Here is a 13,945-nt window from a genome sequence, read left to right as displayed (position 1 = left end):
CACCAAGCTGACGCCGTCATCATAACTCGTTTCCATCACTTGCTCACGTTTTTGTCTCTTTTCCAGGGTGGTCTCATCAACTTTGAGAAGAGAAGAAAGGTAAAGTAAACCTTTAATGACCTGACAAACCCAGTAGAGCTCCTTACACTGTGAGAAATGATGTTCCTTATTCCTAATCCCTGCTCTGTGTCTGCAGGAGTTCGAGGTGATCGCTCAGATCAAGCTGCTTCAGTTGGCCTCCAACAACTACAGCTTCACTCAGGACAGCCACTTCAGAGAGTGGTTCGCATGCGTGGAGAAGCTCAGCGAGGCCGAGAGGTCAGTCAGTCCGCTCACACTGTGCGGGAAGCAGACAGCTGCTGTCACTTCTGTCTTTGGGGGCGGAGGGGGGGCAGTGAGGGGTCAGTCCCTCCTTGGGCCCCAAACTGAATTCTCAACACTGATTTGTGTCGAAGGGGAAAAGACGTTACTTCTTCAAAAGGGCGATGGTGACGTCAAACTGAAGCAAATTCATTCAGGGGTCAGAATAAAAAGTAAAACAATTCAAAATAGGGACATTTGCAGCAAAGGAGAGGATAAAAAATGAAAAGATCAGTAAGAGTAATAAAAATGTAAACATGAGGAAATATGAAAGATAGAAATGAATGCATACAGTGTAATAACAACCCGGCTGCAAAGGAGTTACTCCTCTTTATCCTTAACATGACACCAATGAACTCATTCTCCGTCCTGACCTCCTGCTCCTGCAGCTACAACCTGTCCTGTGAGATCGAGCCTCTGTCGGAGTCGGCCAGCAACACGCTCAGGGCCAAGAAGAACGGAGGAATCATGAAGCGCTGGAGCGAGTAAGTGACGCCGCCGCTCAGGAGGGACGCACACAGCATCCTGCCACAGAAGAAATCTGGAAAATAACAATATGACTCTTCCTCCTTGTTGCCGTCTCGTCTCCAGTCGTCAGTTGACCGAGGCCGGGTGCAGCGGCGGCGCAGGCTCTCACTCCAAGTCCTTCGACCAGTCCCACTACAGACCGTACCAAGGAGGGGGGGGCGACAGCGGCGATGCTCTCAGCGTCACCTCCGTCAGCTCCAGTGGCTCGGACCTGGAGGACGTGAACGCCAGCTTCTTGTCCGACTCCCCTGAGGGACACGAGAGGAAGGTGAGCGAAAAGGAAGCTGCAGTGAAGTGTGTGTGTTTTTATATTAAACACCAGCAAACCTGACTTGTTTTTTAATTTCCTGTAAGTCAGATCCCCGACTGGAGATAAATCTGCTGATTCTGTTTGTTGCTGATTTCTGTTTTGTATTTTTTTTAGACGTCGACTCCTTCGGTGAAACTCACCGTCTCCGCTCTGGGGAGAGAAGCTCCAGCAGCAGAAACCACATCAACGGTAACTTTATTTAAATCTGCACTATTTGCACTTTTATCATCTTCTTCTCAACTATCTACAACTGTTGGATGGTTCAGCAGGAAGTTCTGCAGAGATGCTCATGGTACCTGGAGAGTCAATCATGTGCAGTGCCACCTGCTGGTCAAAATGTCCATTTAACGCTAACAGGCTAATAAATGCAAAATGTTAAATAGCAGAAATCCTCGTGGTATTAGTGTTGGTGTTGTTGAAAGGATCAGTCCATTAAACAATTAGTTAACTGACAAAATATTATTTTTGTGTTTCTGTCATATTTAGATATTTTGAAAGTGAATATTTCACAGTTTTCTGATTTTTAAGAGTTTGAAGAAATAACCCCCCTCCCTGAATTTTTCAAACTCGGCCTCAGTTTGTGATGCAGACTCTGTTACACACATGCCGTGTATAGGCTGATGTTTTCACTGTCATATGTATTAAATACCCACAATGCACTGTAATGCTTTACCCCCCCCCCGCTCAGTTCTGGGAGTGTACGTCTCTGTCGTCTCTGGAAACGTCCGGGATGGGCTCCAGCTCCGGCTCGGCCTCCGGCTCGAGCAGCGCCTCCTCCTCCTCCGTCTCCTCGTCCACTCCGCTGTCGGCCAACCGCTCCCACAAGCGCTCGGTGTCGGCCGTGTCCAACTACTCCACCCTGTCGCTGCCGCTCTACAACCAGCAGGTGGACGACTGCTGCATCATCAGGGTCAGTCTGGACGTGGAGAACGGCAACTTGTACAAGAGCATCCTGGTGAGGAAACATGGTCCTGCTACTGTGTATGTGTGTATGTGTGTGTGTGTATGTGTGTGTGTGTGTGTGTGTCGGTAACAAAAACATGATCTGTTTGAAGAGTCTTCTGTTGATTTTCCAATTTTTCTCACTGTGTTTCACTTTCAATTTAAAACATTTTCTGTATTTGATGTCCTTCTGTTGCTTATGGGAACCTTAAATCTAGAAAATATCAGAAATGATGATATACTTCATGTACGATTTTAGTTTTTCAGGAAGCGAGATTTAGATTTGAGTGATTTTTGTTTTTCACAGTTTTTCTAAACTAGATAATAATAATTGAAATGTGGAGGAACAGATTTGAACGTCTGTCCAACCCACTGATGTCACTGAGGTGTGTGTGTGTGTGTGTGTGTGTGTGTGTGTGTGTGTGTGTGTGTGTGTGTGTGTGTGTGTGTCGTCTCGATTCAGGTCACGAGTCAAGACAAGACTCCGGCCGTCATCAGGAAGGCGATGATCAAACACAACCTGGAGCGGGAGAAGTCCGAGGAGTACGAGCTGATGCAGAAAATCTCTGAGGACAAAGGTAAACACAGCGTTTCACGTCTCAACAGGGAACCTGACCCGAACCCGGTTCGTTGTTTATTATCAGTGTTAACCCCTTACTGCCTGAATTAATTTCCAATTATATAAAAAAATATTATTGGTGTATTTTGCGTGTCATAGAGATGCTAAATTAAGTGAGATTGTTAATTTCAATATATCATAAACAATAGATATAAATTTAGGTATGAGGCAAATTAGCGACATAAGGCATAATGGGGCATAACCTTAATTAAAAAAAATTTGGTATGTAGATTATTATATATTATATTGATGCTGCTTTTGCCTGAAATTGAATAACAACATATGTTTTCTGTACAATCATTGCTGTTCCATCATAACAGTATTTAAAATACAGCTTAATACTTGCTAGTATGTATTTTCCACTCTGGCCACAAGATGGCGGCAGAGTGCTTCCAATACCCTCCTTGGTATGTGTAGTATTTGCACCATCAGGCACAATCGTCACCTCCGCAGCATTAAGACCAGAATGGGGTTTGAGGCAAATTTGCGACACTCGTCTACAAGGGGTTAACGGGCTCTGTGTCTTCCTCTCTTTCTCTCTCCTCTCGTTCTGTAGAGCTGCGAATCCCGGACAACGCCAACGTTTTCTACGCCATGAACTCCACTGCCAACTACGACTTCGTGCTGAAGAAGCGCGGCTTGGCTCGGCCGGTGCGAGCCAAGAACGTGGCCAGCTCGACGCTGCCTCGCATGAAGCAGAAGGGACTGAAAATCGCGAAGGGGATCTTCTGAGGCGACGGGCGCAGCTCTCTGTCACCCCCTCACCCCCCCGACACCCTCTCTGCTCGCCGCTCCTCAGAGGAAACATTTGTGTTTCGCGTCTGCCCGAGGGAAACTCCCCCGAAGTGTCTGAGTCTCGGTTTGGACAAAGACTTGAGATCACCGAGGAGAGAAAACGACCACGCCGCCTTTCTGCGGATGAGCAGAGGAAACGCCTTCGCTCTGTGGGACCGCCGCCGCGTCCCCGGGACGCCCCGAGGATTTGAAGGGGGCGGGGTCGCTCGCAGGACACGCCCACGCACAAGCTGTTTCTGACGTTTGCGGGGAAACAAGCAGCTGCGTTGGAGCGGTGTGCTGCCGCTCTGTGGCTCGACTCGGCGGACGCTCTGGTTTGCGTCGGCTCGTGGAGAAGCAGATTCCTTTCATTCATTTCTGTTTACATTTGTTTACATTTTTAACATCACCTGGTCAGCTCTTAAGATTTTGTTTCCTCCCTTCGAGAGGATTTTTTTGCACCTTCACTTAAACACTTTTTAATCCCTCTACAGCCTTCACCCCCGTGTTTCCCTCCGCGGTCGAAAGTGCGCCCCCTCCTGGCCTGGAGTGTACATAAATGAACAAATCGAAACCACGGCCGGAAAATGCAGATGTGTGTTTCAGCCGGGTGTTCGAATGTGTTTCTATTTTTTCAGGGACCTTTTATCATGAGTGTACCGCCGCCTTTTCCGTCCTGTCTTGTTTTGTGGCGTCTTGCTCTGGTGCTGCTGATCATCTTTCTGAGGCGGTCGCTGCTTCCTCTGCTTCCTGACCGCCGGCGGCCATGTTGGAAGAAATGTCTCCAAAACACACAAGTCAGGAAATTGATCCGAATCCATTTAAATTCGTTTTTGTCATTTTTCAAGTAAAAATTCAGATACTCATTGTATAGAAGTTGTGAGGATTTGATACTTTTCAGTTTCTTCCTGTTTTTAACGACAAAAAACAAAAAAAAATCTACATTATGAGACAAAGTCAAAATGTTAATATTTTGATTTAAATCTCATCGTTTAGAAATTACTTTTTATGTCAGAAAAAAAACAGCAGTGAGTCTGATTAATTTCTTTAAAGTCATAATAAATATAATATTACATAAAATAAATAAAGTATTGATAATTGTGTTTTTTTTGCTTGAAAAATGATCCCAACCATTTCCAGAGAACCATTCAAAATACTTGTTGAATGATTTGAGCGTTAGCGGCAGTGAAGGCCGGCCGACTGTGTTCACACTCGTATTCTATATGAGGTGAATCAAACCTGAGCTGTAACATCATCATCTACGCAAGAAATATATTACAGAATGAATAAAACATCAAGTCAACCAGGATCTTCTATCAGATCATATCATTGTAGCTCTTCCAACATGGCGGCTCATCCTTCATATTCAATCTTAACCACTTTCTAAATGTGCCATGACAGGCCTGTGTGTTTCCCCGGACACGTCCTGCTGATTTATCCTGCAGGATGTTTCACCGCGTGTCGGCTGTGGTTAACGTGCCGGTGATGACGGCGGAGTCTCTCCTCTCTGGGCTCCGACTCTCAGCCGGTGAGGAGAGAATTGGATTTTGATGATTCGCGTCTGTAGGATGAGTCTAAACTGCAGAGAAGCTCCTCAGATGGTCGAGTTTCGATGGAGACTTTGAGTCCGAGCCCAGATTGACGATGGCGATGCTTCCAAACTGCACACGAGGGAACAAACTCCCTCAGTTTCTCTGTGCTGCTCTCAAGCTGCTTCTCTTGAAGGAAAAATCCAACCTGAAAACAGTGCTTATGTTTTAAAAAAATCATCTGGGATCTGCTTTCCATTCAGATTCAGACACGGTTCATTCTCGTGAATCATTGTTGTTGTTGGGACTTCTTTTCTGGATTTTATCTGCTCGCACACAACAGTCATTTAGGAAAAGATCTGTTTTTTAATATGATAAACTAAACCCCAACTCCTCTTATTGGCTGTTCAGCTCCGCACAAACACACTTTGTCGGTTTTATAATGATAACGTAATAATCATGTTTATTCGTTGAGCACTTTTCACGCGGCCAAGAGAAACAAAGTACAAATCTAAATTATAATGAGCGGTGAAGGATAAACAGAAGAAGTTACACAAAATTAAAGTAAAACTCTAATTGAACCAGGATCGTGTCCTTGATGAAAGTTTGTTGAAATAAAGAAGAATTTCAAAGACTCACTTCTTCTTGGATTGAAAAGTAACTGAGGTTTAATATAATGGATGTGAGGAGGAACCATGTGAGTTCATGTTTGTATTCAGACTCCAACTCCATGATAATCATGTCAATTCATATTAAATCAACAGCAACATTTTCACATCTCACAGAATTCTTAGAAATTAAGGGAAAGTGGGTTCACACAAGAAAAACCAAAACAAAGGTTGGATTTTTCCTGGTGACTTTTTTCATTCCACAGCAACTCAGACAAAACACTCAACTCTGCCCGGATTCCACCGGCGCCACATTCTGCCTTTTTCTTTCTCTAGTTTTTTTTTTTGTTTTGCCTTCATGAAGTTCATAAGTCATCAAACGAATGAAGCCCCCCCCCCCCCCCCCCAAAAAAACCCTGCGGAAGCAATATGGTGGTGAGCGGCGGCGGGAGGCACATCTCTGTCACTGTGGATGTTGTCGGTGAAATCCTTCGCTGTTGAACACTGTGACCTTTGACCCTTTCACTCCGCCTGTTGATTGGCGCGTCACGTCGAGCACTGTGAACAAAAAGAACTCCATCTCATTCTCCCGGTTAACGGTGTCGTGGTGAACGTCGTGACAGGCTCGGCTCTTCATGTGCCAAAAATAACAAGGAGAGAGAGAGAAGGTGGATTTAACTGACGAGTCTTCTGCCTTTCACAGTGGAAAAAAAAAAGTCTGAATGTTTAACTGTTGTTGCTTTTTTTTTCTTTCTCCTCGCTGGAAAAAAAACTAAGAAAAGGGGTTTGAACACTATGAACAATGTAACCGGGTCACGTTTCCCTTGTGGAGGATTAGAGGCGTCCAGATAAACGTGAAGCAGAGATGTTTGTCAGGAGCTGAAGGTGAAGCCGTCACATTCATGAACTCCTCATGTCGGTGGCGTCTTCATCCATGAAGCAGTTTTTATTCCAAACAAACACTGCAGGGGATCGAGAAAGACTTGATCCAAACTGTAAAACCTCTGGGATGTTGCATATTTCCTCTAAAATGGTGCTCGAGACAGTTCTGCTTCTTTTGGTGGATGTTTCAGGGATAAAAAAAAACAAAACTTTATCTTCGATTACTTCCCTCTGGATCTATTCAGACATTTGCAGTCCGGTTTTTAAGAGCTCCTCCTCTCACTGTAGACTATCGGAGAATATTCATACTTTTCTACATGATGAGTTGAAACGGTGTCTGTCCACTGTCAACTAATTCCAAAAATGCGTCTCCACACAAACGCTCTTTTTCTAAACAACTGGACATAATGGGAATCAGAGGGAAAGTGTTAATTTGTCAGGGACTACTTTCAGTGGCAGATAAACCCACATTTGGTCTTTTAGTAATAACAACTATAATAATAAACTTGATTTATATAGCGTTTGCATATAGAAATAGAAGATTGTCACATCATTTTGAAAAGGAAAACAGATCAAATGAATTAGGCTTTACAGGTTGGGGGGGTAGTGGGTCTCTATGTGTTCAGGGGTTAAAGAGGCGCCCGGACCAGAGTCCCTGTGTGAAGTGACGCAAAACGAGTACAGATAAACACAAAGACACACAAAGCGACAGAAGAGGGACACAACATTTCTCTAAAGACTTTCAGAACGACAGCAAAGACAAAAGCAAATAATAAAAAACACACAAAAGAGTCTTTCAGTTTCCCCTTTCGTACACAGCAGAGATGGGGGGGGGTTATTGTCCCGTAAATGGTCCGTGCCAGCGAATATTTGGGGCAACAAAACTGTGTGTGTGTGGTGATGAAGGACCCTGTGACCATGTGACACAGTGTAGCTCGCTGACGTCTTTTGAATTGTCACTGGGAACAATGGAGACACACACACACACACATATTTCTAAATATAATATCTGTTGGTTTGACTTTACATGAGATCTGTTGATAATAATGGGGAAATCGGGCCTGACCAGTTTCTCCAACGTAACTTGGAGCCAGCATCAGATCTTTTTTTTTTTTTTGGCATGTTTGTTTGGAACAAAAACTTCCCCCTGATAAACCGATGCTAACCAGGGGGGGTGGGGGTGGGGGGGCTGTGTGTCGTCTCGTGTTGACATGACGTACCTTTTGTGATTTGACCTGATTCTGTGCGAGTTTGAACAAAAAAAAATTGAAACAAAAAAAAGCTGCGTTTACAAGAAGATGATAAAAAAAAGAAAAGAAGTGGAAACCAGCCTGCGTGGTGTGTCTGACTTTATTTCTCTTTTTGGGTTTTGTTCCCCTGGACTGTGCTCGGGTGCCATTTTCCATTTTAACAAAAGAGTTTTGAACTTTTTCTAACTGCAGTCTCTTCTTTCATTTTCGTTTCCTAACTTTCCCAAGAAAACTAAACCTGTGGAGAAAAAAACAAACCTGTCCTTAAGTATCTCTTTGTTTATTTATTGATTTGTATATAGAGTTTTTTTTTTTTTTTGCATTGTACATTCTCTCCTTTCTTGGTTATAGATTAATATATTCATGTATATACGAATAAACATTAAGTTTCTGAAAGTAAAAAAGAGAGTTCTTTCTTCTTTCTTTTTTTCCCCGCTGTGATAATCTGACTCTGCTGCCATTTTCGTGAATTTTTTTTTATTGATTTCAATTGGACATGAGACAGGACAAACATTCACAGACAAAAGATGAGGTGAAGGAAACTACATTTTTAATTTTGTATATTAATGAAGAGAACACGTACAGCTAAGAAGAGATAAAAAATGAACTGTAAATGTACAAATACCCCTAAAAATACTCAACTACAAATAAAACTCCTATATTTTAAATAATATTTAAGTAAAATGATATCAATTCATTATTATTATATAAATATAAATTTATTATTATTATTACAAGATCTCATAAAAAGGTATTTAATAATTTTTTATAAGTAAAATAAATACAACTGATAATGAGCCTAGTCGTGTCGCTGCTCTGACGTCATCTCCGCGCGCCGGGCCGCGCCTGCGCAGTGGCACAGATCTTTGTTGTTTGGTGTCAACATGGCGCTCAGCAAGACGTTCGGACAGAAACCGGTGAAGTTCCAGCTGGAGGAGGATGGAGACTTCTTCATGATCGGATCGGAGGTTGGTCACTTGTTTAGAAACCCGCCATTTCACCGACTGGATCGTCCGAGTGGAGATTCGTGGGTTCTCTCGCCCAGTTTGTCGCTCCGCTAGCAGTTAGCCGACGATGCTAACAGAGACGCACGAACACTTATTCATTTGTTTTTCTATTCGCTGGATCGTTTGGCTCGTGTGTGAATCCAGAGGCGGAAACATGCGTTAAACTAAAGGATCGTTCAACGGAATCCAGGTTTAACCCACCGGGGGTTCTTCCTCTCCTCGCACGTCCCCCCGGGTTTCTCAAGCCTAGCCTAGCCTAGCTTAGCTTAGCATCACCTAGCTCAGCTGCTAACGGCGTCTGCACAGCGCGGATCACAACACAAGCTGCTGTCCGATCCGAGACTCACGCGCGTTTTAACCGCTGAGAAATTCATCGACCACTTTACTAATTAGAATCAGAATCAGAAGTATTTATTGCCAAGTAGGTTTACACCTACAAGGAATTTGGTGCATACAATGAACATAGAAACATAAAACGCAATAAATACAACATACATAGGAAAAGCAATAAAAAATAAAAACCAGTATATATTTACTCACTGTTTACTTCTTATTTACTCACTTTTTTCCAATATTTATACAAAGTAGCATTTATTTTGACATAAACATTTCTGAATACAAATATATGAAAGATAAAAGATATAAAAAGTGAAGTAAAAAGTAAAATGCAAAACAGTAATTGGTGTCCGATTGCAATATGCAATGTAATACAGTATAATATGAGATAATGTGTTAATTTATTAATTGAACACATCCTTGAGGTTTGGGGGTAGACAATGACTGTTCCTCCGTGTTCCAAATCATGACAGTTCGTTATAACCTTGTATATCTGGAGTTGTTGTGGTTCAGGGACCAACTTCATGATTCTCCTCTCACATCCCCTGATGAGCTTTAAATGATCTGCTTCAACGAATCATCTTTGTGTCTGTGTTTGTCCTCAGGTGGGAAACTACCTCCGCATGTTCAGAGGATCCCTGTATAAAAGATATCCGTCGTTATGGAGGAAACTGGCATCGGTAGAAGAACGGAAGAAAATAGTGGAGTCGTCTCACGGTCAGTGGAGCGGGGGTTGTGTCCAGCTTTAAATCTCCACCATTATAAACGTCCTCCTTTATCACAGGGTTCTTTTGTCAGAGAATGTTAAAAATAATCTTTCATTATGGAAGTTTGAAATCCTGTGTCTGAGCCCTCCCACCAGGCAGAGGCTGTTTTCTCTGACTCGTCTCTCTCTTCATTCAGATCATGGTTACACTCAGCTGGCGACCAGCGTGACTCTGCTGAAGGCCTCCGAGGTCGAGGAGATCCTCGAAGGCAACGATGAGAAGTACAAAGCCATTTCCATCAGCACGGAGCCCCCGGCCTACCTCAGGTAACATCTCAATTTGTCTCTAAAGTAACTGTTGATCGGTTATTTAAATGAAACGTAGCTTTCACTACAGAGTGGTTAGATTTAGTTTTACAGAGTTAAATGTCTACTAACTCTCTGAACCTGTAAAGGCTTTATATGGAGGTTTGTAAAGAATCAGCTGGTATCTGAAATTCAATCTGGTCAACAATGTGAAGGTAAAGGAAACTGTGGACATCCTAGGTCTTGCATTAATATCTGTGTTATTAATCTGAGGTGTTAGAGTTTCATGTTTTCATGTTGGGTCAGTTTGAAGTGGACAGAGTTAAATGCATCCTCATGTGTTTGTGTCCCCAGGGAACAGAAGGCGAAGAGGAACAGTCAGTGGGTTCCCACGCTGCCCAACAGCTCTCACCACCTGGACGCCGTGCCCTGCTCCACCACCATCAACCGCAGCCGACTGGGCCGCGACAAGAAGAGGACCTTCCCACTGTGGTGAGTGACAGGAACCAGCTCAGGCTGCTGGAGCCACGAAGGTCCCTACTATATTAGACGCATGTTCAATTCCTCACAGCTTGGACAATGGTGTGTAACCTCCGACACTTGGCGTACTTGTTGTAACTTGTTGTCCTCTGTCTTTCTTGACCAGCTTTGACGACCATGACCCAGCTGTGATCCACGAGAACGCCACTCAGTCCGAGGTCCTGGTTCCGATCCGCCTGGACATGGAGATCGAGGGCCAGAAGCTCAGAGATGCTTTCACCTGGAACATGAACGGTAAGGACATCACTTTCTCTGAACTCAGAAGTTTTTCGTGCCTCAAAAGAGACGCGCCCTGTTTATTTTCGATGCTTTTGAACATTTCAGAGAAGCTCATGACGCCCGAGATGTTTGCTGAGATCCTGTGCGATGACCTGGACCTCAACCCGCTGGCCTTCGTCCCTGCCATCGCCTCTGCCATCCGACAGCAGATTGAGTCTTACCCGACCGACAGCATCCTGGAGGAGCAGTCGGACCAGAGGGTCATCATCAAGGTGCTGCTCCACTCTGCCAGAAGATCACACTGATGGTTTTAATGGTCTCATCCCACAGTGTTCCCAGACCAACGCTCCCAATGCCGACTGACACATCTTCTTTGCCTTACAGCTGAACATCCATGTAGGCAACATCTCTCTGGTGGACCAGTTCGAGTGGGACATGTCCGAGAGGGAGAACTCTCCGGAGAAGTTTGCCTTGAAGCTTTGCTCCGAGCTCGGCTTGGGGGGGGAGTTCGTCACCACCATCGCCTACAGCATCCGCGGTCAGCTGAGCTGGCACCAGAGGACCTACGCCTTCAGGTACCATCTCACACTGAGCCACTTTCAAGTCCTGTTTAACCTCCAGATATCTCCAGCACAAAGTCCAGCTGTGTGTTGATGTGTTGTTGTCCACTGTCTGTCTCATTATCGTCTCTCCGCTCTATGCTGCACGATATATATAATGGTTTTAATGTGTTGTACATAAAGGGAAACAAACCAAGTCCTCACCAAAACCAAACCAATTGAAAACTTGTAGTTGTAAACTCTTCTGAGATTCAGTCTGTGCCTTTTTTAATCGGTTCAATAATCACATTCAATGAATCAGTTATTCTACGATGAGTTATTTCAGCCTGGAGGTGAGTGTCATGAATAAATACTTGTCGGTCTTATTGTCCCGTCCGTGTGCGACTGGAGTTGAAAGGTCGTTCCAGAACCCTGCAGTGTGTAACGTGTGTCTCAATACAAACAGGCTGCGGCTCAACAACATGTTTGTCGGATCCCAGCTCTGTAAACAACAAGTCTTCTTTTATTTGTTTTATCACACGTGTTGTTTTTCTTTCTCATCTCGTGCTTTGTTTCCACTGAGCTGAGACGTTTTTCTAAAAACATCAGCAAAGTCAACAACCTGATTTTCTTTCATGACGCACACTTTTAAACAACATATGATACATGTTCCAGTTACATGTCAAAATACTGAAGTTGTAGTTATGGAGAATATGTCCAATGTCTTTGAAGCTTCAGGTACAATGTGTTGGTTTCTGGATTCACTCAGTGCAGGAATCTTCTCTACATCTGCAGGAACGTCGAGGTCCAGCAGGAGGCAGTGTTGCAGTTGTGTTCTGCTACTCAACCATGTTTGTCTGGTGTTTTGTGTTTTCAGTGAGAACCCCCTCCCCACAGTGGAGATAGCCATTAGAAACACAGGCGATGCTGACCAGTGGTGCCCCCTGCTGGAGACCCTGACAGACGCAGAGATGGAGAAGAAGATCAGAGACCAGGACAGAAACACGAGGTGAGTGTCGGGCCCGGCCTCTCGGGAAAATATATGAATTCATCTCATTTAACATTTGAATCCATTTGAATTGTTTGTTGCAGAAATAAAACTTTTCTGCAGCTTCATCGTCTGTTGTTGTTGTTGAATATGTTCCGGTTGTTTTGTTGACACTCTTCTCTCGTCTGCTTCACAGGCGAATGAGGCGACTGGCGAACACGGCACCTGCTTGGTAGACGAGGCTGCCCCCCCACCCCCACCCCCCTACAAGAACAGTGCTCGCCTGGTTGAGGTTTGACTCTGTCCCGGTTCAGAACAGCAGCAACAAAGATGTCCCTCCTTCATGCGCTGGATGTCTTTCCTGCTCGGCCCACCGTTCTTCATGTCGCTTTTTATTCTTGTTATTGATATTTTGTCGTCTTGGACGAAACCCCCGGTAGAAACAAATCTCCCTCCATCATGTTTTCCTCCCGACCCTCAGCGTGGAGAAGCTGCTGCCTCACTTTGACCACTGACTCTCTTTTTCCTGATCAGAGGGAGAAACATCACAACTACAACAACCAGTCTCAGATAATATATTGTTATGTTGTACTTGTTGTCTTTTTGTACATTTTAATAATTCTTACAAAATAAAAAAAACTGAAAACTTGACTTCCTGTCTGGTTCTGTTGTGAGTCGTCTATAGTGCTACAGAATGTGCGTTTACTGACATCATCGAACGACCTGAGATCAGTGTTTTTCACATCATACGTAGAAGTGCTGAGTTTGAATTATAACTTAAACACTGATGTAGCAAGTGACACATTAACTCAACTGCAGCTAAACAACATTCATTGTGTTTGAGTTGTTGAAACGAACAGAATGGAAAAGGAAATATTACATTTTCTTCTGGTAGCTGATGGCAGCAAATAATCCTCATCTCCTGACGCCATGTGGAAGTAACTAGTGACACTTCTTCAGATGTAGATTTAATGTAGATGGAATTGTTCTGTAGAATAAGATGCGATAAAAGCTTGTAAAAAAAACACTAAAGCAATGCCAGAGATATAAATAGTTTCCAAACAATTGGAATTGTCTTTAAAAATATTTTTAAATTGATGGATAAATTAATAGAAAGAGGCTAGAAGAACAATCCTCTATCAGCATGCTAATATATTTCCCCCAGTTATATCATAGAAACTTACCCGACTAGTCCTGCACACTACAGCGGGCCTCAATAGCTCTGCTGTACTGTGCAGGATGCTGGGAGTTATGCACAGTGCAGGGTTGACATTCAATAGGCAGCGTGTGCTGCATTCCATACATCTTTAAAATAGAGTTTTGAATGATGTTTTTATTGCTCAGCGTTTAATTTTGCGTATATATTTTATTTTTCAAAATTCCAAAAATTCCAGAGCTGAATATTCCCATTGAAAGTTTCCGGAAAGTTACCGGAAATTTACCGGAAAGTTCCCGCCTCTTTGCAACCCTAGTTTTCACTAAATAAATGTATATGGTGATTT

The 13,945-nt window shown here is 43.6% G+C and overlaps 2 protein-coding genes across 6 annotated transcripts in view; both read left to right on the top strand.

Annotated features, from left to right (window-relative positions):
• The window catches only part of LOC133937021 (ral guanine nucleotide dissociation stimulator-like), a 41,244-nt gene extending 33,218 nt beyond the window's left edge, over positions 1-8,026 (top strand). For all 5 annotated transcript variants that reach the window (XM_062381368.1, XM_062381366.1, XM_062381367.1 and 2 more), the window contains exons 11-18: positions 67-99; positions 197-318; positions 750-845; positions 952-1,156; positions 1,313-1,387; positions 1,887-2,153; positions 2,604-2,718; positions 3,316-8,026. In XM_062381368.1, coding sequence (XP_062237352.1) covers positions 67-99; positions 197-318; positions 750-845; positions 952-1,156; positions 1,313-1,387; positions 1,887-2,153; positions 2,604-2,718; positions 3,316-3,491 — 1,089 coding nt within the window. In that variant the 3' untranslated portion in view covers positions 3,492-8,026. The remainder of the gene's footprint in view (positions 1-66; positions 100-196; positions 319-749; positions 846-951; positions 1,157-1,312; positions 1,388-1,886; positions 2,154-2,603; positions 2,719-3,315) is intronic.
• A 598-nt stretch (positions 8,027-8,624) lies between these two features.
• On the top strand, positions 8,625-13,094 carry smarcb1a (SWI/SNF related, matrix associated, actin dependent regulator of chromatin, subfamily b, member 1a). Its single transcript, XM_062381362.1, has 9 exons — positions 8,625-8,770; positions 9,751-9,862; positions 10,049-10,178; positions 10,512-10,649; positions 10,804-10,931; positions 11,022-11,188; positions 11,301-11,491; positions 12,333-12,464; positions 12,640-13,094. Exons 1-9 carry the CDS (start codon positions 8,687-8,689, stop codon positions 12,677-12,679), a joined length of 1,122 nt encoding a protein of 373 aa, XP_062237346.1. The 5' UTR covers positions 8,625-8,686; the 3' UTR covers positions 12,680-13,094.
• Positions 13,095-13,945: the final 851 nt, after the last annotated feature.

This window comes from Platichthys flesus, chromosome 3 (genome assembly GCF_949316205.1).
Source record: "Platichthys flesus chromosome 3, fPlaFle2.1, whole genome shotgun sequence".
Lineage (NCBI taxonomy): Eukaryota > Metazoa > Chordata > Actinopteri > Pleuronectiformes > Pleuronectidae > Platichthys > Platichthys flesus.
The sequence above is the reverse complement of the archived record's forward strand: the minus strand, read 5'-3'. Positions and strand labels throughout refer to the sequence as shown.